The following is a 26,768-nucleotide window of genomic DNA, read 5'->3' on the forward strand; positions in this document are numbered from 1 at the left end:
GACAGAGCCACAGTGAAATTCATATTTACACCTTCCCTCTCTTAGTATCCTGTTACATCGTATCTGTTATTCTGTCTTTTCTTTCAGAGTAGGTAGGGGGGTTGCCATTATTGTGGTCACCCATTAGCTCTTTGAAATTAATTACTATTCTTTCTTTTTCATATCTGACATTGTTATATTTCCTAGCCTTTCTTTCCCAAAACATGTTCCCACGTTGGCTCCTTCTAGTGAGGAAGCATCTGAAGTCAAAGAGACTTTCTTTCACTTCATTCAGGAAACATATATCGAGGGCTTGCTATGTGCCAAGCTCTATGGAATGTTCTGGGAATATAAAGATAAATGGATACAATTTTGTTCTTATATTTGTAGTCTGGTAGGAAATACATAAAAGATCAATAAAATGAAGCAAACGCTCTAATAAAGGCATATACACTTCCCCAGAAGCACAGATGCAGAAGTGACCTGACTGGAGAAGTCAAGGAAAAGCTTCTTTTTTTGTTTGGGTTTTTTTGTTTGTTTTTGGAAAAGCTTCTTAAATGAAGTGTTTGATCCATACACGAGGATGAGAAAAATTGCATAGATCTGATAGATTCACAGAAACACATTCCAGGGAGAGAAGTTTCCATAGGCTAAGACTTGGAGGTATAAAAGAACATTAACAAGTTTCTAGACGTAGAACATAGTTGAAGTTAAAGGGGTGGTAGGAAATGAGACTAAAACAGTAGGCTGTGATGCAACGATAGAGCTTTACATGCTAATCCAGTGTTTGAATTTCATTGGGGTAATCAAATTCCTGTCTTCTAAAGAACAGTGTCACCAATGTAGAATAAAGGATAGATGCCTGACTGGAGTGTGAGGAGAGACTAGGCCTGAGAATGCCAAGGAAAAGATGAAGAGAAGCAGCAGGAGAAAAGGATGAAACACTGGAGACATATTTACAAGTTAGAATCGAAAGTCCTCAAGTTTGATGGAAAAGGAGGAAATTGATGACTTGTAGTTTTGGAAATAAAGATAATGATGAATTGGGTTTTATGGCAGATTATCTTATTTGAAAGTTATTTTATGCTCATTTTTCAAGTCTTCTCAGCTTCAAGTAAAAGCTTTAAAAAGCAAAGTATGTAATTAGCTTTTCCTCCTTGCCTGAAGACAAAAATGGAAGTGTGACCCAGAAAGACAGCCAACTTTAAAGCAAGAATATATATTCTTATGTTTATGTTTTGAATTATTTGGTAAAGGGAATTTCTTTATTGCAAGGATGGAGACAATTGGGAACCTATAAACTTCGTAGTAAGCTTGTTCAACCTATTTCTAATGGGTGACAACATTTCCTTCATTAAGATGTTTAGTGAACATCCATTGACTATTACATTTGTCTCACATCGTAAAGGGTACTAAAGACACAGAGTCAAATAAAATTCAGTCCCTACCTAAAGTCACTTACCAGCTATTGGAAGAAATAGACCAGTAAACCAACAGTTACAGCACTGAGTGATAAGCATCAGATGATAAGCACAGAGGACAGATATCTAAATCACAGTGGGTGTCCAAGAGGAATTTCTAGGGAAAATTTTGAGTGGGGTTTTGAAAGGCAGAATAGCCAGCTGAATAAATGGAAAAGGGTGTTTCATGTGGAGAGAACAACAGCATGTGTGAAGAAATAGAAGTCTAAAAGAGCATGGTGGGTTAAGGACCTACCAGTACTTATGTATAACTAGAGCCCAGTTGGTAAAGGCGAGAGAAATTGGAAGGTGATAAGACCTGAAAGAGAGGCAATGAACAGGGCATCAAAAACCTGTTGTGCTAAGCAAAGAATTTTGTACTTCACCCTAAAAAGTATTATTACATTTACATTTTATTGCTAGAAATGTGGGAGATAGATCAGAAGAGTCAAGATAGGGCCAAGTAGTCCATTGCAACAGTCTCCTGATTGGTTGAGTTGGACTTAGTAGCCGGCAATATGCAGAAGTTATTTGAGAGCAACTATAGATGTAGAATCTAAGACACATAGTACCTCTATGTGTATATATAAGGAGAGATGATAGGGAGGAGGGGTAGAAGACTGGGTGAAAGGGAAGAAATCTAGGATTTGCCCAACGTGTCTAGCATGGATGACCAGGTAGATGGTAGTGTCAATTCACTGAGATGGAAATTAGGAAAAGAAGAGAAAGCTTGGGGAGGGAAATAGAGATTTCAGTTTTTGAACACATTATCTTTTAGGCACCTGTGAGAGACAGCCAAGTGAAACTATCTAGAAGGAAGTTGAATATATAGATCTCGAGCTCTTGAGAGAAGTCTCAGTAGGCAATAAAGATGTGGGAGCCATCACTATATAGGTAGTAGTCTAAAGTAAGAGATTTTATAAGGTTATATGGGTACAACCTTATATAGAGCATAGAGTAAGACATCTAGAAGACCAAGAACACATTAGGAAGGGGAAGAAAAGAGCAATGAAGCTGAGTAAGACCAGAGGATGGGAAAATGGAAAGAGTGATTTCAAGTGTGGGCACTGCCCAATGTTGTCAAGAATATAATTTAGATAAAAGCTTCTTTTATGTTCTACAACATGGAGAAAGTTTGTGACAAAATAGAAGACATCTGTTTTGTTTGCCTGTCATAAATGTCATACATGCCCTCATCCTCCTACAGTTAACAAGACTTCTCTTTTCCTTTAGAGAGCTGTCCTCTCTAATCGGCTGAAGCCATGGCAGGACTGTCAGTCTAGGTGCCCTGCCCTCTTCTGGTGGGGGGTGGACATGTGACCTAATCTAGGTCCCTCAGACTGTGTCTTCTTGGAATTTGAAATTTGAGTGGATTGTTTGGCAAAATAGCTATGTTGGGAACACTTGTATGGTTCTATCTTTATGATTAATCAGTGTGGTGAGATAATGAAATAATGCAAGGATAAATATTTTTATCATGGTTATAACTTCAAAAATAAGGAAGATATTTGGTTATGAAGTTTGTTCTAAGAAGTGGAGTTTGCATATTGGTATTTTCTTAGCCTAGTTGAATGTCTCACAATGCGATTAATGCATTATTGAGTTAACTAGACAACTTGTTTTGTGTTTCAAGCAATGTATATCTAGAAGCACTTTGATGAGTTGCACCCAGATACATGAAAGCAAATAATTTAGATTAGTTATGTAATATATAAAATGTGTCAGATCTTTTCTCAGTGGAGACCTTAAAAATATTTCAAACTTGTTTATACAAAGTCAACACTCAAATAGTGGCTAAGAGCCCAGGCTCTGGAGTCACACCACCTGGGTTCTACTCGTATATTCCCTGTTAACTAGATATAAACACTGAGAAAATACTTCAGTAAAAAAAAATTGAAAAAAAAAAACCCATCGTAAATCAACTATGCTTCAATTTTTTAAAAAGCACGCTGAGAAAATTACATCTTTGGGTCTTTGTTTCCCCATCTGTATAAAAGAGATGGTAATTGTACCTATCTCAGTGGGTTGTTGAAAGCTTAAATAAATTATCAGATGGAAAGCCTTAAAACAGTACTTAGCACATAGGGTGAGTCTGTTGTTGTTATTATTATTGCTGATATGGTAGAAACAAGACTAATGTTTGATATGTAAAGGACTGTTGGTTGTGAAGTAGAAGTTAGATCAGAGCTCTGCCAAAGTCATTGTTTTCAGTTCATATGAGCTTCATTGAACTTGGGACAAATCACTTGAATTGAGGTGGAGGTGGTGTGGGACAGTTCCCACACCCAGGTTTCGTTTTGAGTGTTAAATGTGTGCAAATATGAAAATTCAAGGTGAGACTTAGAGCAAAACTGCCAAGTTTTAGACTATTCATTTCAAAACTAATTAGTATATTCAATTTGGGGGCAAACCCTGTTACCAGTTTTGCTGTTTTTTAGCAAGATTGACAACAACAAACTTTTTTCTCTTTCCTTCTTTCGTTTCGGATCTTGGCTCATGACATATTTTCATCTTTGGTCCATTCATGGCCAGTTTTTCAGGTATATAGTTATTTTTTAAAATGTAGTAAGTGCCTGTGAATTCAACACCTAAAACAAAAGTTAAAATTTTGACAATAATCTGTATCTAATTGCATGGCCCCCCTCCACATCACCACTGCCATTCCATCCTCCTGGCCCCCCTTATTTGAATTCTGTGGTCATTCTTTCTTTGCTTTTCTTTTTAAGTTTTTTTTTTTTTCTTATTTTACTTGTTGCTAAGAGAGGACATGATGTTGTGTGTAATACCTGGGGACATCTTTTTGCAGTTGTATATCATGAATTATACCTGTATAGAAAGTGACCTATGTGTTTCTTTGTTTCTAAGTCTCCTCTTGGAATTTTTTTCCCAAATTAACATCCAGTAATTACAGAATCCCTTGCCATTAAAATAGAGATTGAAGATTGAATTTTTCTGGCCCATCCACCTGGCTATACTAGGTTAACCCAAAACTTAGGTTGACTATCGATGTCTTTAAACATGCTTGAATTACAAAAACATTTTCTGATGCCATTTTTCATTTCTTCAAAATCAGCAACCTGTATTGGTTATTAAATAGGTCACCTGAATTGTGCACTGGATTTTCTTAACTTTCATCTCTTGCTTTCTCACTCTTAGTGTCTGCCCTTATAAAGGATAATACATTGTGTTTCACACAGTGGGGCTATCCCTTTACAAACGAAAGGAGCAGAATAAATCATTTTACAGTGCATGATGAACAAGTAAAGATATCCTAAGATATGAAACCTTTAGATTTCCAAACAGTGCTGACACAAGTACAATTGGATAAAGCAACAGTAATCAAGAAATAATAAGTCATGGTCCTTCCTGTGAATATTGGTTTTAATCAACTGATCTGGTCTGTCTCTGATATTCCTCTATCTTTACTTAAATGTCCTTTGACAGTATTTTTATTCAAAAACAACTTTTATAAGTTCTGTGTCTACACCATAAATGTCAATATGTAATGTCAATATCTATGAATTAATATATTAGCCCACAGCAACTTAGACTGGAGAGTTTATGTCAAATGAATTAGAGCAGTAGTTTAGTAAGCAAATATGCCAGTTTAGAAATGGATTATGTTGTCCTGCTGAAGAGCTCTTTTTAAAATAAATTACAATCATAAAGCTGTCACCGTTTACTGTGCATGGACATGTTTAGAACTGGATCTCCTTCATGAAGACTGCTTTGTGCAGGTATGTAGCTACTGCCAATAGGGCTCACAGCTCACTCAGCTCATCAAGTAGAAAATCTGTTACAGGAAAATACATGGGTGAAAAAAAACTGATTAAATATTATACTGCTCTTCTGTGTGTCTGTGTAAGGTTTCCTCCAAAACAAATTGACTTACTTAAATTGTTTTAGAAAAATAAACTCCAGAAGCCTTGAGAACAGTGCAGTCTTAAAGTAGTATTGATTTTAATCAATGCTAAAAACACTTTCAGAGGACTAAGATGAGACACAAGAAGAACATGTTGGCCACCAATAGTGGCAACAGTTTATGTCATTGATCTGAGAGAGACTCGGATAAAAACAAATCCTCTGTGTGTGTGTGTGTGTGAGTATACACACACTAGTGTTAAAAGTATACTTTAACACTAGAGGTTATTCTTTCTACTTAACTTTTATTCAAGCATACTAGCTTATGTTTGTATAACACATATTGAGATGGCAAGTCCAGCTTTGTATCTTTTTAAATGTTGAAGAAATTATCAGATTACATTTTTTGTATGGTTTTATATAGTACCTCCTATGGAAGATTGTAAGGAACAAGAGCCTATTATGGACAACAATATTTCTCTGGTGCCTTTTGAGAGACCTGCTGTCATAGAGAAGCTCACAGGGAATATGGGAAAACGTAAAAGCTCCACTCCACAAAAGTTTGTGGGTAAGCATTACAAAGGGTTTTATTTCTGTAAAAATTGATTTTAATGAGCAAAGGCATGTCCCCATGTGCTAGAAATATATATTGGTGTATTTCAGTTCATGAAGTAAATGCCCATCTCTTTACTCCATTATGCCACTCCGTGTGTACCGCATTTATACACACACACACACACACACACACACACACTACACACCCTTAGGCATATGGGCCTAAGAAAGAGAAATGAAGGAAAGAGTGATAGTAATCAATTACTTTCTCAAAATGAAATATTATATAAAGTGAAATAACAAATAACAATACTTAAGGGAAATGATGTAGCCTACTAGCCAGTTTTGTAATCTTTTTAAATTTGCATTAGCGCCAGGTTTTTAAGCTGTTTTCTTTACACAATGTTAATGCTTTTAGTATTTAATCTAGAATGAAGAAATCTTTTTTTTTAATTCTGCACTAAAATATATAATGCAGCAGCCTACATTCAAGATGTTTCATATTTGGATCTATAGTTCATATTTTGATCTTTGTTTTCATGTAGCCTACAGTTTTGAACTGAAAAGATTAAATGTGATGTGTTAGACTTTCCTTTTTCATTTCCAAGCCCTCAGATATTCTTTGATACAGTATACAGAATGATGCCAACTCTGAGTTTAAGTTGTAAAGTATCTCTGAGGATACAGAAACATCTAGTTTTTTTTAAAAAAAATGAATGAATAACAGATTCAATATAAAGAATTATCACTATATATGTAATATATATTCTTATAGACTTACATAGAGTAAAAATTAGAAGAGATAAAAATAAACAGATTCTCACATTCTAGTGTCAAAACGCATTATAGAACACCTTGTGAGGGTTGAGTAGTGACTGAGAGAAAATCTTTTCTTTGGTTATTTCAGGGAGGAAAGGGTGATACAATTGTCCTACTCCAATAAACACTTAGAGAAGATTTCTTTTCAATCTAAAATTAAAGAACTAACAAATCACCAAAATATCAGTTTAAGACAAGCTGGAGAGATTAACTGACAAAGTTCATTCAAGGAATGCTGAAGGGTAGCCCCAAGGATCATAGTTTATACTAGGTCAGTTTAAAACTAGCCTCTGAGAGTATACTCAGATCTGCCTTGGGCCCTAAGTTACTTTTATTTCTCTGTGTCTCTTTCTTCCTGTTTATAAATAACTTTTTAAAAATATCATTCATCTGTTTTTAAAATTAATTTGATGGATGTCCATTAAATGTCTATGTCTCAACTAGAGACTAGTATAGTTGGAAAAATATGAAATTTACTGCTATTCTATTTTCTGAATTTACTTAGTTCTGCTCTTTGTAATATTTCCATATTTCCTTTGACTTAGAGATGCTACTCTCGATTTGATTAAATTCCTTAGAAAAGGGTAGTTTTTTTAAAGTACATTTTGATTCTAAAATAAGGACATTAGATTTTTATTAGAATTTGATGGTATTTTTTCTTTATTTGGATTCTATCCTAGTGGTAATACACAGTTGACCTTTGAACAACATAGGGGTTAGGGGCAGTGACCCTCATACAGTAGAAAATTTGCATATAATTTACAGTTGGCCCTCCTTATACACAGTTCCTCCATATCCACTATTCTGCATCCATGGATTCAACAGTATTTACTGGTGAAAAAGTCCTCCTATAAGTGGACCAGCGCAGTTCAAACCCATGTTGTTCAAGGGTCAACTGAATAACAAACAATTGCATAGTAACTGTTTTTATGATGTCTTTTGAAGTGAGAAATTTCATCATTCCACACTTACTGTAAATTTCTTTTTATCATGTCCCTCAGTTAAATATTGTTTTTTGATTTTATCAAGGCCTCCAGGCCAGTGATCCTTGAACTTTCTGTATATGTTTCCTCCTCTCTTTTCTTATTCAGTTTAGATTCTATGACTCTGTTGTCTTGTTGTCCTTCTACCTTTCTCCTAGTAAAACCCCACTCTCTAATGGAGCTAATTGAGCCTCTTTTCCACATCTACATAGCTGCTAGTAATTTTAGAGAAAATTTGAGTAACTGATCTCAAATACCGGTTGTCCCATCCCTACTATATAGCAGCCTTCTTTTAATTCATCCCTGAATAGCTTTCTCTCCTACTCGCCACTTTGGGCATTTCGACCTTTCTCTACTCTCCCAAAACATGGTATCTCACTCCTTGGTGATATTACATCTAGATTCATAGGAAATAAAATCAGTTGAAATGATTTCAGTATAATGTCACTAATCCTGTAGGATCACGTGCATTCACATGAATACTTTCTTTCATTGATGAAGGAAGCATCCTTCTTTCCGATTAATTCCTCTTCTTGCGCTCTGGAATTCTCCTATCCCAGCCCCCAGATAACTTACACTATTATTTCCCCCCTTTCTTACATATATATATATATATATATATTTTTTTTTTTTTTTTTTTTTGCGGTATGCGGTCCTCTCACTGTTGCAGCCTCTCCCGTTGCGGAGCACAGGCTCCAGATGCGCAGGCCCAGTGGCCATGGCTCACGGGCCCAGCCGCTCCGCAGCATGTGGGATCTTCCCAGACCTGGGCACGAACCCATGTCCCCAGCATCAGCAGGCGGACTCTCAACCACTGCGCCACCAGGGAAGCCCTCTCACATATATTTTTAACCTCTCCCTTCTATTGGCATTTTTCTTTTTGCATTCAATGTGATAAACTCCCATGATTAAAAAAAAAATCTAACCCCAAACCCAGGTCTCTTTCCAGCTGCCTACTTTCTCCTTCTCTTCAAGGATGTAGTTGTTGAAAGAGTTCTCTATACTTGCTTTCTATAAGTTCTTTCTTTCTACTCATTCCCCAGTCTGTACAACCTGGTTTCCTTCCTTGTGCTCTGCTGAAATTATTCTCACTGAGGTGTCCACTAGCTTCAGAGTGTCAAGTCCAGAGGAACCTTTTTAGACCATCTTAAACCTAGAGAGCATTTGCACTGCTGAATAGTTAGTTCCTTTGGAAACACTCTCTTTCCTTGGTTTCTATGACACTGATCTCTCTTGCATTTCTTCCAGCTTCTCTGACCACTCCTTCTCAGTCTTTTGTATGGATTTACCCCAACAGTTATGCAAATGGGACAACAGTAGTAATGGAGGCCTCAATTCTTATGCCTAAATATTTTAATATTGTCAATCAGGCTTAAAAACTATTGTGTTCTAACCTCCTAATCTGGAAGACTGAGTTCAAATAAATATAGAATTCTCAGATTCCGTGGAGTTCCACATCAGACCTTGGAGGCATGAGCAGAGAGCCACCACTCCCTGACCTGCAGCCAGGCCCTTCTTTTAAACCCACTCCTGATTCTTTCCAGTAGCAAAAAGGGGTCTTATGTACCTATGTGTAGATTTTAGTCTGCACATCCAAGTTCTTTTCATATCGCACCCCACACACAGCACACAAGAGTAGTGTATTGACCGTTCTTCAAGCCTAAGAGTGTACATACCGGCAGCACAGTTGGTACTCAGGACAATGGACCCTATGAAGAGGACTGTGCAACACTTGGTGCAAGCTCCCAGCCATTTGGAGAAGGAATTCTGGGGTCCTGGGTACCCAGAGTATGGTCTAGGGTGTAAGCTCCAGGTAAGCACATTCCCTTGTCCCTGTATGTTCCTTATTCCATGAGCAGCACGGCCCAGGGCTCTCGAAGCATGGGGCTCAAATCCCACTTGCCCTAGTTTATGGGCAGGCATAAAAATCTTGATGTTCTTCCAGGTTCTATTTTTGACCTTCTCTTTTTCACACTTTACCTATGCCTGGGTGATATCATCTATTCCCATGGCTTCAGAAGTTACTTTCAATCAACTGATGACTCTCATATCTATATCTCAAGCCCAGATCTCTCTCCTGAGTTTGAAACTATATCTCAGTACTTATTAGACATGACTTATTACTCATAGTATTCCCCAATCTGAATTCACCATCTTTTCTATCCCATTGCTATCCATTAAGTTCCCCAGTCCAGAAACCTGGGCTCCATACTTAACCTTTTTCTCATTCTCTGTGTCTAGATAATCACCAAGTTCTAGCAACATTTTCTAAAATTCTCTCCATTCCATCGAATTTTCTCCATTTCCACTGCCACTCTACTAGTTGAAGCCACCATGATCTCTACACCTCTACAGCAAGAACTTCCTAAACCATCTTGCTAAATAAATATCTAGTTAAGTCACTTCCCTGTTTAACCCTTTCAGTTCTTACTGCTCTCAGGATAAAATTCAAACTCCTTAATTGTTGAATGAGCCTTATATTATCTGATGCCAACTTTCTCATCTATTTCCATTCGCAGCCATATGCAAAGTGTAAGTAATCCCTAGAATGTGTCATGCCCTCTAGCCTCTAAGCCTTCCTACCAGCTGCTCCAACCCCCACCATTCCTTTACTTGGCTAATATTTGTCATCACATTCTTCTCTCTGATGTCACTTTCTTCAAGAAGTTTTCTTTTACTATGAGTTATGTATTCCTCTTATTTGACCCCATACCACATATCACACTGTATTATAAATGATCCCTAAATTGTTGTCACTCCCTCTAAACTGTAAACTCTTTGAGAATATAGATTAGGTTTGTCTAGCTTAACTTTTAAACTCTTGACGTTGCAATATCTTAATTGTATGCTACAAGATAATTGCTCATCATATTTTTTCTTCCATTTTCATTACTCTGACCATTACCTTCATCTCATTTAGGGGACATTTCTTCAAACCTGTAATAATACTAGCCACATGAAAGTATTTTTCCAGAATGCAGTTCTATGGATCAGCGTCACATGTTAGGCACCTACAACAGCATACTAAATGTTTCTAAGAACTTCACATATATTTTAAAGAAGCATTCATCTGTGAGATTTACCTATCAAAGTAACTAAGTATTAGTAGGAGAACCCATTGTTTTAGTGGCAGAAGTTTTCAAAGATAAAATATTCTGTCCAAAGCTGGCAATATTTGAAGGAGAAAAATTTAAACTACTATTTCATGCACCAGACTCTTTTATAGTTACTATTAGATATTATGTTGAAGTAAAATACTGAAGTAAAATTAAATTAGTTGAAGTAAATGTTAAAGGGAAAACTACAAATATCCTTCAGTCAAGAAAATGTATAGAAAACTAACAATGGGTATACATACATACCAGCACCATTGCACATGTGTCTAAATAAGAAAGGGTTGATGCAAAAATGAATAATTATCCATTTCAAGAAGCAAAACAATGGAACATAGTATTTTCCAAGTTTATAAGTAAGTGCTTTGGGAAATATTCTATTTTTATATAGCCCTAAATTTCATTCAGTTTATCAGACAATATCAGCTTTTAACAGTATTTTAATTGTGGCATTTTAAAATTTTCCAGAATGACATGTATTGGATCTATAATCTTTCTCTAATATAGCACCTATATCAACCAAATTAAGCCTACACGATTGTGAGATAACAAGTGTTATAACCAGATCACTCTCGCTTTTATGATCTTTGAAGCTTGGTCACTGATGTTTAAAGTACGCAAAAACAAGTATAATCTCTGACTTACTTTCACCTGGTATTTCTTCTTTCTCCTATAGTGGCTGAGCTCTAGACAAGTGGACATTTTAATAGAGAATGAAAATAAGATAACACACAATTATAACTTTTAGGCTAGATGCATTTTCGTGGTGGCATTAGAACAAGTGCAAATGGCTTGTGAAATTTTTATTACTAATCCTTTTTGTAGGTGAAGAGTATTTGTGAGTCTCAGCAGAATTAAAGAGCTTAAATGCTTGATCTAAAGAATAAGAGATACCATATTATGGAAAATGGAAGTGATGAGTTAACTTTGTACTTTTATATTTTTAGTCCAACCACTTATTTTGTTGTGTTCTTTTTTTTCTTTTTTACTTTTCTCCCCCTCTGTCTTTCAGGGGAAAAGCTCATGCGATTCAGCTACCCAGACATTCACTTTGATATGAACTTAACATATGAGAAGGAGGCTGAGCTGATGCAGTCTCATATGATGGACCAAGCCATCAACAATGCAATCACCTACCTTGGAGCTGAGGCCCTTCACCCTCTGATGCAGCACCCACCAAGCACAATCGCTGAGGTGGCCCCAGTTATAAGCTCAGCTTATTCTCAGGTCTATCATCCAAATAGGATAGAAAGACCCATTAGCAGGGAAACCTCCGATAGTCATGAAAACAACATGGATGGCCCTATCTCTCTCATCAGACCAAAGAGTCGACCCCAGGAAAGAGAGGCCTCTCCCAGCAATAGCTGCCTAGATTCTACTGACTCAGAAAGCAGCCATGATGACCACCAGTCCTACCAAGGAAACCCAGCCTTAAATCCCAAGAGGAAACAAAGCCCAGCTTACATGAAGGAGGATGTCAAGGCTTTGGATACCACCAAGGCTCCTAAGGGCTCGCTGAAGGACATCTACAAGGTCTTTAATGGAGAAGGAGAACAGATTAGGGCCTTCAAGTGTGAGCACTGTCGAGTCCTTTTCCTAGACCATGTCATGTACACCATTCACATGGGTTGCCATGGCTACCGGGACCCACTGGAATGCAACATCTGTGGCTACAGAAGCCAGGACCGTTATGAGTTTTCATCACACATTGTTCGAGGGGAGCACACATTCCACTAGGCCTTTTCATTCCAAAGGGGACCCCTATGAAGTAATGAACTGCACATGAAGAAATACTGCACTTACAATCCCACCTTCTTCAGATGTTGACATACCTTTTTTTTTTTTTAATATTATTACTGTCATTAATTCTTATTTTGTGGACGCAGTGTCATTTGCTCTGCCTAATTACAATAAGGAAGGAAGAAACAGAAGAGAGAAGGGATGGGATATCGTTTCTTGACAACTTGGCTTGTTTATTTTGTGGGAATTAAAGAGCAGTTCATTTCTGCCATGCATAGATGTTAAGGTATATCATGCTTTGAGGAAAGAATAATCACTTGATTCGTAAAGATTCACACCTAAGGATTCTAATTTGCCACTGATGTTCAGGATTACGACTGAAGGCAGGAAGATTAGCGTTTTCTGGGTAGGACTTTCACAGTTTAAAATGGGATAAGTAATTTTACTGTTCAAGAAGAATTTGTTTCAAAATGTAAACTTTTTTTTTCCCTCTAGAGATCATGGAACACAAACACATTATTTTCAGTGATGACTCCTTGGATGAGTTGTTGTTGTGGGTTCTGTGTTTACTTCCCCTATGGAATTTATAATACGGTATGTTGTACACTGTACCATATAGCAAAATTTTTAAACTACAGGTAGTTAAGGACAGCTACAAATACATGTGAGGTCCTAGGATCTTATTTTTCTAAACTTAAGCACTGTTTTTCCATAGTTTTGATGACTGGCATTTTATAGACACCCTGGCAGCCTTACTTTTAACACCTTTAATGAATAGTATTTTTATCTAGTTTTCAGAATAACATGGTTTAAGAGCGGCTAAGAGGCAGTCAGTAGTTTCCAGAAGGGACCTCTGCTTTTCTTAAATTTGCTTGGGAAGTTTTCTTTTAAAGTTGTAATGTGATGGCAGCATAGTATATGTATCTGTTTCTAAAAGTATGCTTACGATTGTCACTTTATCAGCATTTAATCAGTGTTAACCAGTCAGCAGAAAAATATAATTAGACTAACAGTAGGGGGGAAAAAATCCACTCAGAAATCCCTTTTCTGGTATTTCTCTTTTCACTGGTTTTTCTCAAGCTGTGACCACCCAGTGTTTTGTCCATAGTCTATTCTTCTTTTACTCTTCTAGTGGAAGGTCTATAAAAATCTTGCCATAGGCTATTTCTTTCAAAATCTCCTCAGAGCAATTGCTAATTTGACCTGAATGTGGTAACTTGAACCCCATAAGATTATGGAACTAGGGCTATTTATTCTAGTATTTCTTCAATAATAATATTTACCACTTTTTGGTACAAGGAAAAGGGGAACGTCTTTGTAACCGGTACATTAACTATAGATAAGACAGAAAAGCAAAACTTATTTTTACCTTTCTTGGAGTCCAGAATGTGACTGAACCTCCAAGCTTAAGTCTCCACGTCCACATTTTTCTGTCTCAAAAACATGCAACTATTTATAAGTTCTTGTCAGAAATGAATCTCAATCCCTTACTACAGAATTTTTCTTCTTTCAATTCATACATATGTTGCCATATTTCATGTACAGATTTTAATTTCTTTTATATGGGTGCTCCTCTGCTTTTTCTTTGCAGTCTAACAGCACTAGAGGGGAGGAACTGAATGAAACTGATTAAATTCATCTTGGGGGACACCCTTGGAGGGGGAACTTACCGTTTGTGTTTACGGAGGACAGGCCTGACCATGACTGGATTATCTGATAACCATTTCTGAATACTAAAATTACATTAAGCTGATAACCGCTGTAAAAAAAAAAAAAGTCATTACATGGGATGCTGAAACTGTGTTTCTTAATGATGCAAGAATGATGTGAGAATTAGCAAGACTAGAGAACTGTGGACAGATAGGCAGATCTGGTCCCAGTACTGTTCTTCACTCATTTTCTAGTTTACCATCTGCTTATGTAAGCAGCTTCTAAGCACTGACACAGCTAGAGCTAGGCAAAAATGGTTACAACGCAACTCTCTTTTACTAGCCCTCTGTGGTAATTATTTCTGGAGAAATGTCTAAATTGTTCCTTTAACTCTGAGAGAAGGCACCAAAACAGAAATGCAAACTGTTTTAAAGAGAACGTCCACTGTCACTTTTCCTGCATGCTTTGGTACATTACTGCATCGTGAACATACAGTGTGTTCAAAGGTGAAGCATGTCTTTGAGACTTCCTCACCCACCTGCCCCAACCCCTCATAAATAATTGGAATTTAATTTTTTTTTCCTTTTAGAGGAAGGGAAATAATTTAAGGCTAGTGATTTTGTGTTTTACTACAATTCAAGGAAATGTTTGGATGGCAGTCAGTATGTTCATAACTTTGGCTGGCATCATCTATGAATTTTTTTCCTGGTTACTATTTTTTATTTTCAGTGTATGAACAATCATGTACCTACCTGCCCTGGGATGAAACTGAATTTAGGTGGACCTACAGAGTTCCATAGTACCCCCATGAGGACAGTACTAATGCACTCTCCTTTTCTGATTTCATCTTTCTGAGAATCTTTTTTATTGAAGGGACTTAATACTTTTGAGAGTGTATTTGCTACAAGTGTGTACTTGTACTTTCTTAGCTTTATATAAGGAACAAAAAGAGGTAAAGATGGCTCAGGGTATGGCAGGGACAAATAAGGACAAGATCAATTCGAATGTGTAGGTTAGACAGAATTTTTGTGGACACAGTGCTTCTGGGAAACCCTGGATGGCTATATTTGCATGCTTCTTCATGAAAGGAAATATGCAAGGTGGTAGCACCTAAAAATAGATATGAGAGTCAGACACCAAATAAATCAAGTTTTACATAACAGTTATATGCCCAGTTTATTTAGGTGAGATTTCACGTTACAGATTATTTGAGGGGCATGAAAATAGGTTAGCTTCTGTATTTTCCAGTTTGGCAAAAATTCATCACATTGCTTTGCCCTAATTTTGCCCAGAATTTTATCTCCAGCTCCTGTTAGAGAAAGGTGTTACCTCTCTCTGATAGTGGTCAATCACTTTTAAAAAGCCATTCTAATCTGGCTTGTTAAAATAGTGAAAGTGACCAGTAAGCACACTGGAAGAGATTTTGAGTTGTTGAAACATGCCATTGAGAATTTTCTGGAGGGACAAAATGGGAGAACGAGAGACTAGGATTCAGATTTGGCTAAAAGTAGGGATTGTCTCTCCTACATACATACAAGCAGCTATATACATGCATCATAGTACACATACACACACATTCTTTTAAAGAAAATTCATGAAAAAAAGCACAGTGATCAGATGTGTTGCAAGAGCCTATAGAGAGTTAAAATTATAGTTAATACCTGAGCAACTTAGTAGGTTTACTTTACCAGATTGTACTGAGAAATATTAAAGTTACTAGTGTGTCTTTAGGACTAGTTGCAACTATTCAACTCAAACCGTGAGGCTTTACTGTGTACTTACAGAACAAATCAAAACAAATCAAATCAAAAAAAAAAAAGGCTTTAAGTTGATTTGATATAACCTCCAAAGTGAAAGAAACACAAATTACTTTTGAATAGGAAGATACAGAAAAGAAAAATTTTCAACTTTTACTTGTTGACAAATGGAGAAAGACAAGAATGTTTTAGTGAGCTTGGTATTGTTTTGATTTATGGTTTTTGTGTCTGAGTTGTAGACCTCACAGAACCATGAAGTTTTATGATATTTTATAAATGTTTGACAAAACTTACATCAGTGAAGGCATTTAGATGAAAATGATGTTTTACTTACTTCCCAAATGTTATCTTTAAAGTGATTCCTTATGGTGGAAAAAGAACAGAAAAGGCTGCAAAAATACAAATAAAAAACTATATGCTCCTGGTTTCAAGACAGAACTTAGATTATAGGAGGTACTGGATACATTATTTTTTAACTTTGAACTGTTCATTTTACAAAAAGGGATAAGTTACATTTGTGGTCATCTTTAGTTATATTTTATATATATTTTAGTAAGTACTATCTGTGTGAAAATTATTCTAAAACAGAAAATTCCCCAAATGCAAAAGTAAAGAAGAATGGGGGAGGGGGGGTGAAATTAAAGTCTGTATATATGAAAGTTATCTTAGAAATGTTTTTAAACCTCCAGTTTCTGCAAAATAATTAAAATATACAGTAACTGGTCTTAAGATCCTGAATTTAATGTATTAAATACTTACAAAATTTATTTATATTGGTGCCTTTTTAAAATGCATTGAGAGAGTGTTGGTTAGCCATTGTAGCTCTACCACACTTTTATTATGTATTTTTAAAAATCACTTAAAATTGATTACTATATAATTCTTCTTTGCGTTCCTAGGTCAAAACTGTTAGAGGAATTTCCAATACAGAGACTTTCAGCTTATCTGCTTAAAGTAAAAGGAAACTTTGAAACCAGATGTTAATATCTTTTTAGTTTGATAATATTTCTGAATACCATTACAAGATTATGCAGGTAAAATATGAGGTAGAGGGAAATTGTAGCTGTGAATTGCATTGTGGTATGTGTTTTTGTTTTGTTTTTAAGGAAGAATAAGTTCTAATATCATACAAGGCTTTATTAGTGGAGTTTTTGGTCAATAAAATATAGTATTGTTTTGGAATTTCACCTGTAGACTAGTGTTCTGCTAGTCTTAGAACTTCTGTCTTCTAACCTGTTAATGTTTTGTGGAATGATGTAGAGAAGCAGGTAATTAATTCTCCTTGAACAAAACAAAACTGAACAGTCATATCACATTGCTGTTCTCCAAAGCATAATCTCAAATGGTTTCCTACCATGGTTGTGTATTACTTGCAATGGATGTGTTAAAATATGACAGCTTTTTTAAAAATGAGCTGCTTGTTATTCAAAGCAAATGTCATATGACCAAGAAGCTGTGATAATCTAGTGTTTCTTTTTATCATAGTGTATTGCTAGGCCAAATAATGACATCTTGAATATTTTTACATTTATTGCAGAAACCTAAAATTTTGGAATTTCCATAAGGTTTTTATGTAACATTGTATTTTTAGCCTTTCAGTTTTCTCTTGCTGTACTGTAAGTTTGTGGATATTTTTCACACACACTCTTAGAAATAAGTTCCTAATTCTGTTTATGGGGTTTTTCTCCCGTAACATGGCATTTGTATATTTTCTGTATAAATTTGTTGTGAATTAACCTTTATCCCATACAGAGAGTGGTACATGAATGACTAGTTTTCTAAGATGTCCTTTTTATTGTGAATAAAGTATAAAATTTAGAGGCCCTCTGCTAAGCCACATAAAGTACAGCATAAAACTTCATATAGGTACAGATAAGCCAGTTTGCAGTTAATCGGGCCCTTCAAATTACCTCAAGTGACACACAGTAAGGAAAGCTTCTTGAACGGGTGGAGGTCACTGAATCCCCAACTATGCACTTATCAGGATTCTACTTAATTTACTGGAAATGGATTTTTTTTTTTAATGAATACACTGTAACAAGGGAAAGACTCTGGGTTTTGTTTTTTGTTGTTTTATTCTTCTGTGTTTGTTTTTTTTAAGTAGTTCAATTTCTGAAACTGTGATAAAACATTTTGACTGTCAAGCACGCTCAGATTTTAACATAAATCACTTCCCCTTCTATGTAGTGAAGTTCTTTGTGATCTCTTAAATTTTGTCTACTCTCCCCACCTCTTTTCTTTTCTCTGTCCACGTTCCCTCCATCATTGTCTCTGGACATCTCTGCCTCTCTCTCTCCCTACTAGTTTGAGGATTAGGTCAACTCTTATTTCCAATTCACAGGTCTCTTAAGTCTTAATTTTTTGTGTATGATTTTTGTTGGCTGTATAATCTGCTGACATATTTTTTATACTCAAGTGTAGTTTTATAATTTTTTTAAAAAGGTAGTTGGATTAAAACTAGTAAGGTATATAACCCTTGTGTTACTTTCACTTTCAAATATTGGGTATCTAAAATATGACTTCAGAGATTATGTAATCATAATAACATGATATGTTTGCCTTCCTTTTTTGCTGGATTTTGTGTTCTGATTCGCTTTTCTTCCTAAAATGTGTATTATGAGAGATTAAACAATTTTTTGCAAGAATTTAGAAAGATGTTAAAAATCTGAAGCAAAAAGTCTTAACTATCTCCCAGTTGGGAGAAAATGCTTTAACATTACTATAATAATATTCCAGGTTTGGAGTGGGCTCTCCAGGCTCCACCTTTGCTCTTAATAGTTGACCTTTTAGACCATGTGTTATTTGCAATCCCAGAATGATTGCTTCTACTATGTAGTTTAAACGATGTTTTCTTTTCTTTCTGTACAAGTGCAATACTTTTCTTGAAGTCTTAAAAACTATGGTTATTTTTCTCCTTCTTTCTTTAGTTAAAGACAAAAAGAAACCCTTGAAAATTATGGTATGTTAGTTAAAGGACACAACAAGCAAAAAGAAAAACACTCCACAGTCAAAAGATTAGAGAACGTGGAAACTACTGGTCTAATCTCATGGTATCTCTATTTAGGCTAAATTTTCTTTGCAATTAGTAATCTTTTGCCTGAGAAATGTGTCCTAAAGTTGAAATTCTTAGAGACTGAATTTTTTTTTTAGACCCTTACCCAGTGTTTTTAATTAAGAACCTAGTATTTTTTTATTTCTCTATTCTCCTTTTGGAAATGAACTTTAAAATAAAAGTAAAGCACTTAGCTCAATTTTAAACACTTACCTATCACCTAGTGGAGAAAAATTTTAAGAAATATTTGGAGCACTCCTGTTTTCATACAAACTTAAGTAAGAGGTATTTTTCATATCATACATATTTATATGTAGTATTCTGATTTTCTTTTTTTTATACATACCTGTGTCCCTGTAGTAAAACTGCTGTAATGTAAATACATATTTGGTTTAAAAGATAACATTTCTTTGGCATTTCTTTTAAAGGCAGTTACTGCATTTGTACAGTATATGTCTTGGCCATTTTAGATTTTTTTTCTTTAACAATACCAAAGGTAATTAAGACTACTTTAAAAACTAATTGCTTGACAGTTTCTAGGATATTTTAAGTTTTAGAAGCGAAAAAAAAATAGGTCAAACCAGTAAACCTCATTTTTTTTCAAACTAATAATTTGGGAAAATAAAAACTATTGTTTAAAAAAGATATATATATATAAATATATATATATAAATATATATGTAAAATTAAAATTCCAGACCTTGTGTGTCAGGTTTGCTCAGTGTAATGTAGTTTTTTTAAGGCTCAAATACCATACCTCAGAAAATGAGGTTTACTACGGAAATACTGAAACAGTCTTTGCAGCTGTGTGACAAGTCACTCTGCTATATACCAGTTTGGAGACCTCCGCTAACAGTTTTGTCACTGCAGACTAAAATGTGGGACTTGTATTTTCTTTGTTTTTAATGCACACACATACATGTTCTGTGCATGTATGTGGGTATTGTGTATACGTGTATGAGTGTTGTATATGCATGTGTGAGTGTGTGTCTGTATGTATGTACAACTAAAGAAGCTGCAGAAACTTTGTAATACTTTGTGAAAAGGATTATATTATAAAGGTTTGTACTGTCTGAGTGCACAGCTACTGGAATAAATTTAGGGAATCTCAGGAACAAGCATATAATTTGTCCAAGATTTATTTCTTCTCAGAAGTGTAAGTGCAGTTTTTAATTCTGTATATTATTTAATATTTTACCAATAAAATAAACTTCTGACATAAAAAGTTTGCTATAAAAACTTTCTGGCGAAAATTCTGTACACAAACACATCTTTCAAATACAGAAAACTGAACTATTGAATCATATCAGGCTTAAGTTATCATTGCCATTGTGTATACATGTCTTGCTTTCTGACCCAGAGATTTGGGTACATGTGAGGTCAGAAACCTCCATCATTACTATGTAGTCCACCAAAGCAGAGAACAAAGTAACCTATGTTTTGTTAAGGATGACCTCTCTTTTCTCTTCAGGCAGTTTTCATATATATCTTATTTTACCCTTAAAACGAATCTTAAAGGTATGTATGTCAGAGCCTATCCCCTATTTATAGAAGAAAAAAGTAAGACCTGAGGGAAGAAAGTTGAGACTTGCTCCAGAGTACAGAGTAAATTACACAAGCCGTCCAAGTAATGGTCAATCACCATATTAGAAACCAGCATTTCTTAGGAATCAGACCAAGATTAGATTAAGTCATAGAGATTGTTCAATCACATAGGCAAAAATGGGTTTTCTGTTATACTACCACTTCAGGTTATACCACCACCATGTGAGTCGTAATCTCCTCAGATTTTACAAATATGGTTTGTTTTAACATAAGGTTTGTTGTTACAAATGTCTCCATAACTGGAAACGTAAAAGAACACATATGATTATAAACTCATTTTATTGAGCTTTAGCTATCTTTTACCCCCCATGCCAAGTTAAAGTCCACCATCACATCTGAGATGGCTGTTAGAATTTTCCTTCATCCATAAGTATTAGAATTTTATGAATATTTATCACATTCCCCAATAATTTCACTTCCACATGCCACAGAGAATGAAAAATGCTACATATTCAAATGAAATGTTACTTCATTGACCAGCCTTTAATCCAAAATACTAACCTACCTTGTGGGGGAAAAGTGCAAACAAATGAAGTAGCAAGGTTTAAAAGTGTTAAGCTTATGAAGGATCCCTTCAAGATCAGCAAGAAATATCAAATTCTCCTGACTTATAGTATCGACAGAAGCAAAATGAAAAAGATTTTTTAAGCCTGCCATATGTTCTTGATTTCTCTATTGCAGTAGAGTCAGAGAAATGATAAATAATTGAAATCTTGATATGCTTGTAAGACTTTATCAACATGCTCAAGCCCACGGGTTCCCTGGGGTGTGAGCCACCTGGTGAAAAGTTCGTTTTTAGCATTTTAGCAACTCTGCCACTCTGCCTCTTGCTATTAGGGAGTACTAAGATGGACCCATTAAACATTCAACAAAACCTCATGTTTCGTTAATAGCCCTACTAACAGTTCCCGATTTTTTTTTTTTTTTAACTTCTTGCTAGAGATACCAACAAGGATAACAACTGGTAAAACTGAATCTTGCTGCTTTTCTCTGGTTTGGCACAAAACTTGAGGGGGGTGCTTCCATAAACTAGCCTAACAGGCAGAGGGGAGGAATTGATAAAGAGTATAAAGTACCCATAATTCCATATAAAAATGGGGAAAATAACAGGAGATCCCAGAAAATAAACAGATGCTCAATCTGAGAAAAAGAAATGTTAGCCTTTTTCTTTTTGTCCTTACTGCTGCTCTACAATCCCAAAACATGTCTTAGATCAGACCAACTACTTCTAACTTGAAGTTTTGTCAGGCATAGGACAAATCCCTCAAAACACAAGGAGGGGGAAGGGTAAGCTGGGACAAAGTGAGACAGCATTGACATTACATTTGGTATATACACTACCAAATGTAAAATAGCTAGTGGGAAGCAGCTACGTAGCACAGGGAGATCAGCTCCGTGCTTTGTGACCACCTAGAGGGGTGAGATAGGGAGGGTGGGCGGGAGATGCAAGAAGGAGGGGATATGGGGATATATGTATATGTATAACTGATTCACTCTGTTATATAGCAGAAACTAACACAACATTGTAAAGCAATTATACTCCAATAAAGATTAAAAAAAAAAAAACAGTAAAAACAGCTGCTGCACATATAGTGTTGAGTTGTTTGTTCTAGAAGCCCTTAAAAGAGCTACATGAACCTGATCATCTGACCCATTGGAACATATGCAAAGAAGCAAGATTTTTAAATGCACAGGAAAAACCAAAGGTAAAAATGAAGGTAAGGGTGTGTGTGTGGGGCACTACTGGGCCTTAGGTAAGCCTATGCCTAAAGAGGCAAGAGTCATGCAGTATTGTCATTTTACCTCAGCTGATGGAGATTGGGATCAGAATCAGCTGTCTCCACTGGGAGGGTTTTGTGAAATCCCTTGATAGGGAAGTAGGAGAATTTAAGAGGGAATGGGAATAAAGTCCCTATTATCTCAAAGCCCTGGGCCCACGTATTGGTTCTGGTTTGGTGGATATAAAAGCTTGAGAGACTATGGCCCACACAGCTTTTGCAAATGATGGGGGAGTTTCTAACATTCCCCATTCAGAAGTAGGGATGGGGAGACCTAGGGCATTTGGCTATTAGAGCGATAAAAGTGGATGTGTATCTTGGAAGCGGAATATCCCAGTCTAGGGAGTAAGTGGCCTTATTTTCTTTCCTGTTTTTTTCCTTCTTCCCCTGTTTTTTCTCATGATGTCATGTAGTTCATCTACATCTCTTTCCAGCGTCTTTCTCACCGCCCTCCTCATCTGTGTCCGCACCAACCTTTTCTTTCCCCTCTCTTCTCAACATAACCGGTTGCACCATTTGCTATCTGTTCTTCTTCACCCTGTCACAATTCTGATTAATCTGAAATACAGCCGTTTTTAATATAAGTAATTTAGTGCAACCAGAATATGAGTTTTAAGTATGCTTTTTTACAAGGACTTTACAAATTAGCACGGCTGTTAACTGGATTTATCTAATTTACTCTCAAAGTTCTCATGGAAATTGTAGGCTACCTGATACTTTATTAATAACAGGTTCAGGTTGTTGTGATTTTGTTCATAAACACCCCCAATAAGTGAAAAAGCTAAAACTAGACTCTTAATTCTGTATATACTTAGTCCAGTGTTTCATTTCGAAAGAAGTTTATTCAGCATTTGATTGATAAGCCCCACTAATAAAGGGGAATAACAGATTTATAGTCTGAATGTTTGTGTCCACCCAAAATTCACATGGTGAAATTGCAATGTTAATTTGATGGTCTTAGGAGGAGGTGTCTCTGGGAGGTGATCAGGTCATGAGAGTGGAGCCCTCATGAATGGGATTAATTCCCTTAAAAAAGAGACCTCACAGAGCTCCCTAGTGCCTTCCACTATGTGAGGACACAGCAAGAAGCCACCAGCTATGAACCGGGAAGAGGACCTTCACCAGAATGCGAACATACTGGTGCCTTGATCTTGGACTTTCAGCCTCCAGAATTGTGAGAAATAAATTTCTGTTGTCTATAAGCTACTCAGTGTGTGGTCTTTTGTTATGTCAGCCCGAATGGACAAAGACAGCAAATATTATAAGGTAGTGATAACAAAAAATAATGTTTCAACAGTCATACCTTATAAGTAATGTTTTGCTTATTGTGATTTTTAAACAGAATGATAAACTCATTGACAGATAAACTCATTGACACAGTCAGAAAGGCTAAGAAACAGCATTAAGTAGCAGGGCAAAAATAATCTGGAATTAACACTTTTCTGCAGAAATTTTAAAGATGGATAAATTATCCTAAACATGGTCTTCTGAAAACTGCCTTCATGCTTGATTTAAATAAGTGTAGGCTTTTGTTTACCAAGTTTCCTCCATAATTAATGGCATTCTTTGCCTATCCATATCAGTCTATCCATATCCTCATACCCCTTCTTTCCTTACTGCAGAATATAATTTCCAATATTTACGCTTGTTTTCCAACTCCTTTCTATTTAAAACTCTTGAGCTAACTTGTCATGAGTAATATGAAGATATTTGTAGTGGAAGCACTGGCCATGATATCCAAGTGTTTGCAATGATAAGTTGTCACTTTATGGTATCTTCCAAATTCTGTAAGTGGCCTAGATATTGTGCTTATTCTTGTTAGGTGCTAAAACCTATCTACTAATTTACCACTTTGTTAATTCTGTAGCCTAAGGGAGTTTCCAAGATTCACTCCAGTTCCAACTCTAGCCATTATGAAGTAAGTGATATATTTATGATAAAATCCGACCTGATATCGTGTACCCTCAGGATTGAGACATGTACAACCATCTGGAATTTCTTGGCTTTGACCTGACAAGTTCCCCAGTCTTCAGGAATGGTTGCTGTAGTTACGCCTACCACCATGTTCCCTTGTCTTCTACAATATAAGTAAGTAACCTGATATTTTGGCCTTCAAACACTCTATCCTTTGTCTCCCCACCTCACCCCACCTCCCTTCTTGTTTTATTTATTTGCATCAGATTGTGACATGTATATATATTACTATCATTTGATAACACGGGAAAAAAAAAAAACTGGGACAGCAAATGACTCATGTTTTTCCAAACTCTTAGCCAAATTACTTTGTAGTCATCCTAACAAATAGTAGAGTTTGGCTATACCAATGTATTACACTAATATATTTTCCAAGTTACAAGTATAAACCCAGAGTCTTCTGCTTTCTTCTTTAATGTTTTGACAAGTCTGATTATAGCTAAGAATGTGATCACTTGATCACATAATGAGCATGGGAAAAACTCTGCTTCAGGCACAGGTAAAGGGACAACAGCACTTTATTCGCCAAGAAGAATTTAAATAGCTTTCTTGGGTCTTTGAGATATGAAATGAGTTGTTGTCTAATTCTTTTGAATTAGCACTATGTTATTATCTCTCTTACACTTTTTTAAAATTGAAACTCTAAAATAGACACCGATATTATCTATTTAAACTAGAGTATGCTGAAAAACACTCTCTGCCTTAATTATAAAAATGTGGCTTGGGCTCTTTAAAAATTATTAAACATCCTCTTGAGATACCTGCCACCATATTCAATATGACCTTTTTCAGCGTTAATAACATTCTCCTTTGTGCTATATTTTGAACTCTTCTTAGAGTAATTTATCCTGGTCATAGTTTCTAACCTATAGAAAACTTAACTCTGAAGAGCTTGATATTGTGTGGTGACTTTGAGGCCATGTAAAAATTTGCTAACATATCATTCTATCAATGTAGATTATCTTAATGATGTAGTTTTTTTTTTTTAAGATGAAGTATGTTAGATATGCTTGGATCAGTTATATTATACTCCTGTATGTGACTCAGAAAACATGGCACAATTATCCCAGTTTAAAGAAAGCCTCCCCAAATGACCAAGATAAATGGAGGGCACGTGTTTTCTTTTCTGTGATCATGTGGCTCATATTAATGTCCGTATGCCTTGCCAGCCGCATTTCCCATGTGTGTATAACCCAACTACAATTATTAGTCACCACATAGGGGTTTATAAGTAGCTTTGGGTAATGCTAGTGTTCCATGGTAACCTAGCATATTCAAGCATCATGATTGGTGATCTCTCAGCTGCTGCTTTTGGACAGTCAGTGTCACCTATAATACACCAGCAGAGGGTTAAGGTACAACTAGTATAATGTGTTCACTTGTTACATTTTAAGTTTGTAAACTTTCTGGGTTCCATTTATCTGCTGTTTGCTCTTTAGTTCTCTGGAGGCTGAGTTATAAATAACCCTTGTATTTCTCAGAAGCAAAGACTTTTTCTACTTTTCTCATTTTTAAGTAAGACTTATTTTCACTATTTTGAACCTGTGTAAATTACAAATGCAATAGTCTGGAAAAGGAAAAGAGCTTTAGCTTCTAAATTTGTTTTGGTCTGTGAGATCTAAATTCATCCCATTTGTCCAGCTATTATGGCAGAACTCCATAATAAAACTAATTTGGAGAAACAAGGACAGCAATATCATTGGCCATCTGAATGACAGTAAGAGTGAATGACCTACCCCACTGCATTTATCACTATGTACAAAACAGGCCTGATTTTGTGTGTGTGTGTGTGTGTGTGTGTGTGTGTGTGTGTGTGTGTGTGTGTGTGTGGTACGCGGGCCTCTCACTGTCGCGGCACCTCCCGTTGCGGAGCACAAGCTCCGGACGCGCAGGCTCAGCGGCCAGCCGCTCCGCAGCATGTGGGATCTTCCCGGACCAGGGCACGAACCCGTGTCCCCTGCAGCAGCAGGCGGGCTCTCAACCACTGCTCCACCAGGGAAGCCCAGGCCTGATTTATATGGAGTAACACCTAATTCATGACACAGAAAGGCCTTTTGATATTTTACTCTAAGTATAAAGTTAGGCTACATATGGGTCTAAGTCCTTGATCATTTTATTAATATTAAACATAGAATATTTAGGAGATACAGTTATGAAAGCATGTACACATTTTAAAATCTAGATTTAAACCTGATTCTGTCAAGGTGAAGGGAGTAAATTATTTGAAGATGTAAAGGTTTTTTTCCTTTTGAGAACCTTGAAGAAATTACTTGGTAAATAGCTCTAGAAGAACAAAAAACAAGTATGAAGCAACATATTCACACTTTCATTCTAGGATTCTGGCCCAGTGAACATTATTTATTCTGGGATTCTTGACAAGGTCACTTTGAGTCCTTGAAGTTTAAGCAAATGTCTACAGAATTAGCCTGTAGGATGAGGCTT

General features: G+C 36.1%; 1 protein-coding gene across 8 annotated transcripts in view; it reads left to right on the plus strand.

The window, feature by feature from the left end:
• IKZF2 (IKAROS family zinc finger 2) overlaps window positions 1-20,208 on the plus strand; it is a 178,456-nt gene extending 158,248 nt beyond the window's left edge. For 4 of the 8 annotated variants that reach the window (XM_027122225.1, XM_027122234.1, XM_027122242.1 and 1 more), the window contains 2 exons: window positions 5,725-5,868; window positions 11,783-20,194. In XM_027122225.1, coding sequence (XP_026978026.1) covers window positions 5,725-5,868; window positions 11,783-12,507 — 869 coding nt within the window. In that variant the 3' untranslated portion in view covers window positions 12,508-20,194. Of the gene's footprint in view, window positions 1-5,724; window positions 5,869-11,782 lie in introns of all 8 variants that reach the window. The other 4 variants (XM_027122251.1, XM_027122271.1, XM_027122280.1 and 1 more) reach the window with 2 other exon arrangements.
• Window positions 20,209-26,768: the final 6,560 nt, after the last annotated feature.

This window comes from Aethalodelphis obliquidens, unplaced genomic scaffold (genome assembly GCF_003676395.1).
Source record: "Aethalodelphis obliquidens isolate GAN/ISIS:26980383/991018 unplaced genomic scaffold, ASM367639v1 scaffold2, whole genome shotgun sequence".
In the NCBI taxonomy this organism is placed as follows: domain Eukaryota; kingdom Metazoa; phylum Chordata; class Mammalia; order Artiodactyla; family Delphinidae; genus Aethalodelphis; species Aethalodelphis obliquidens.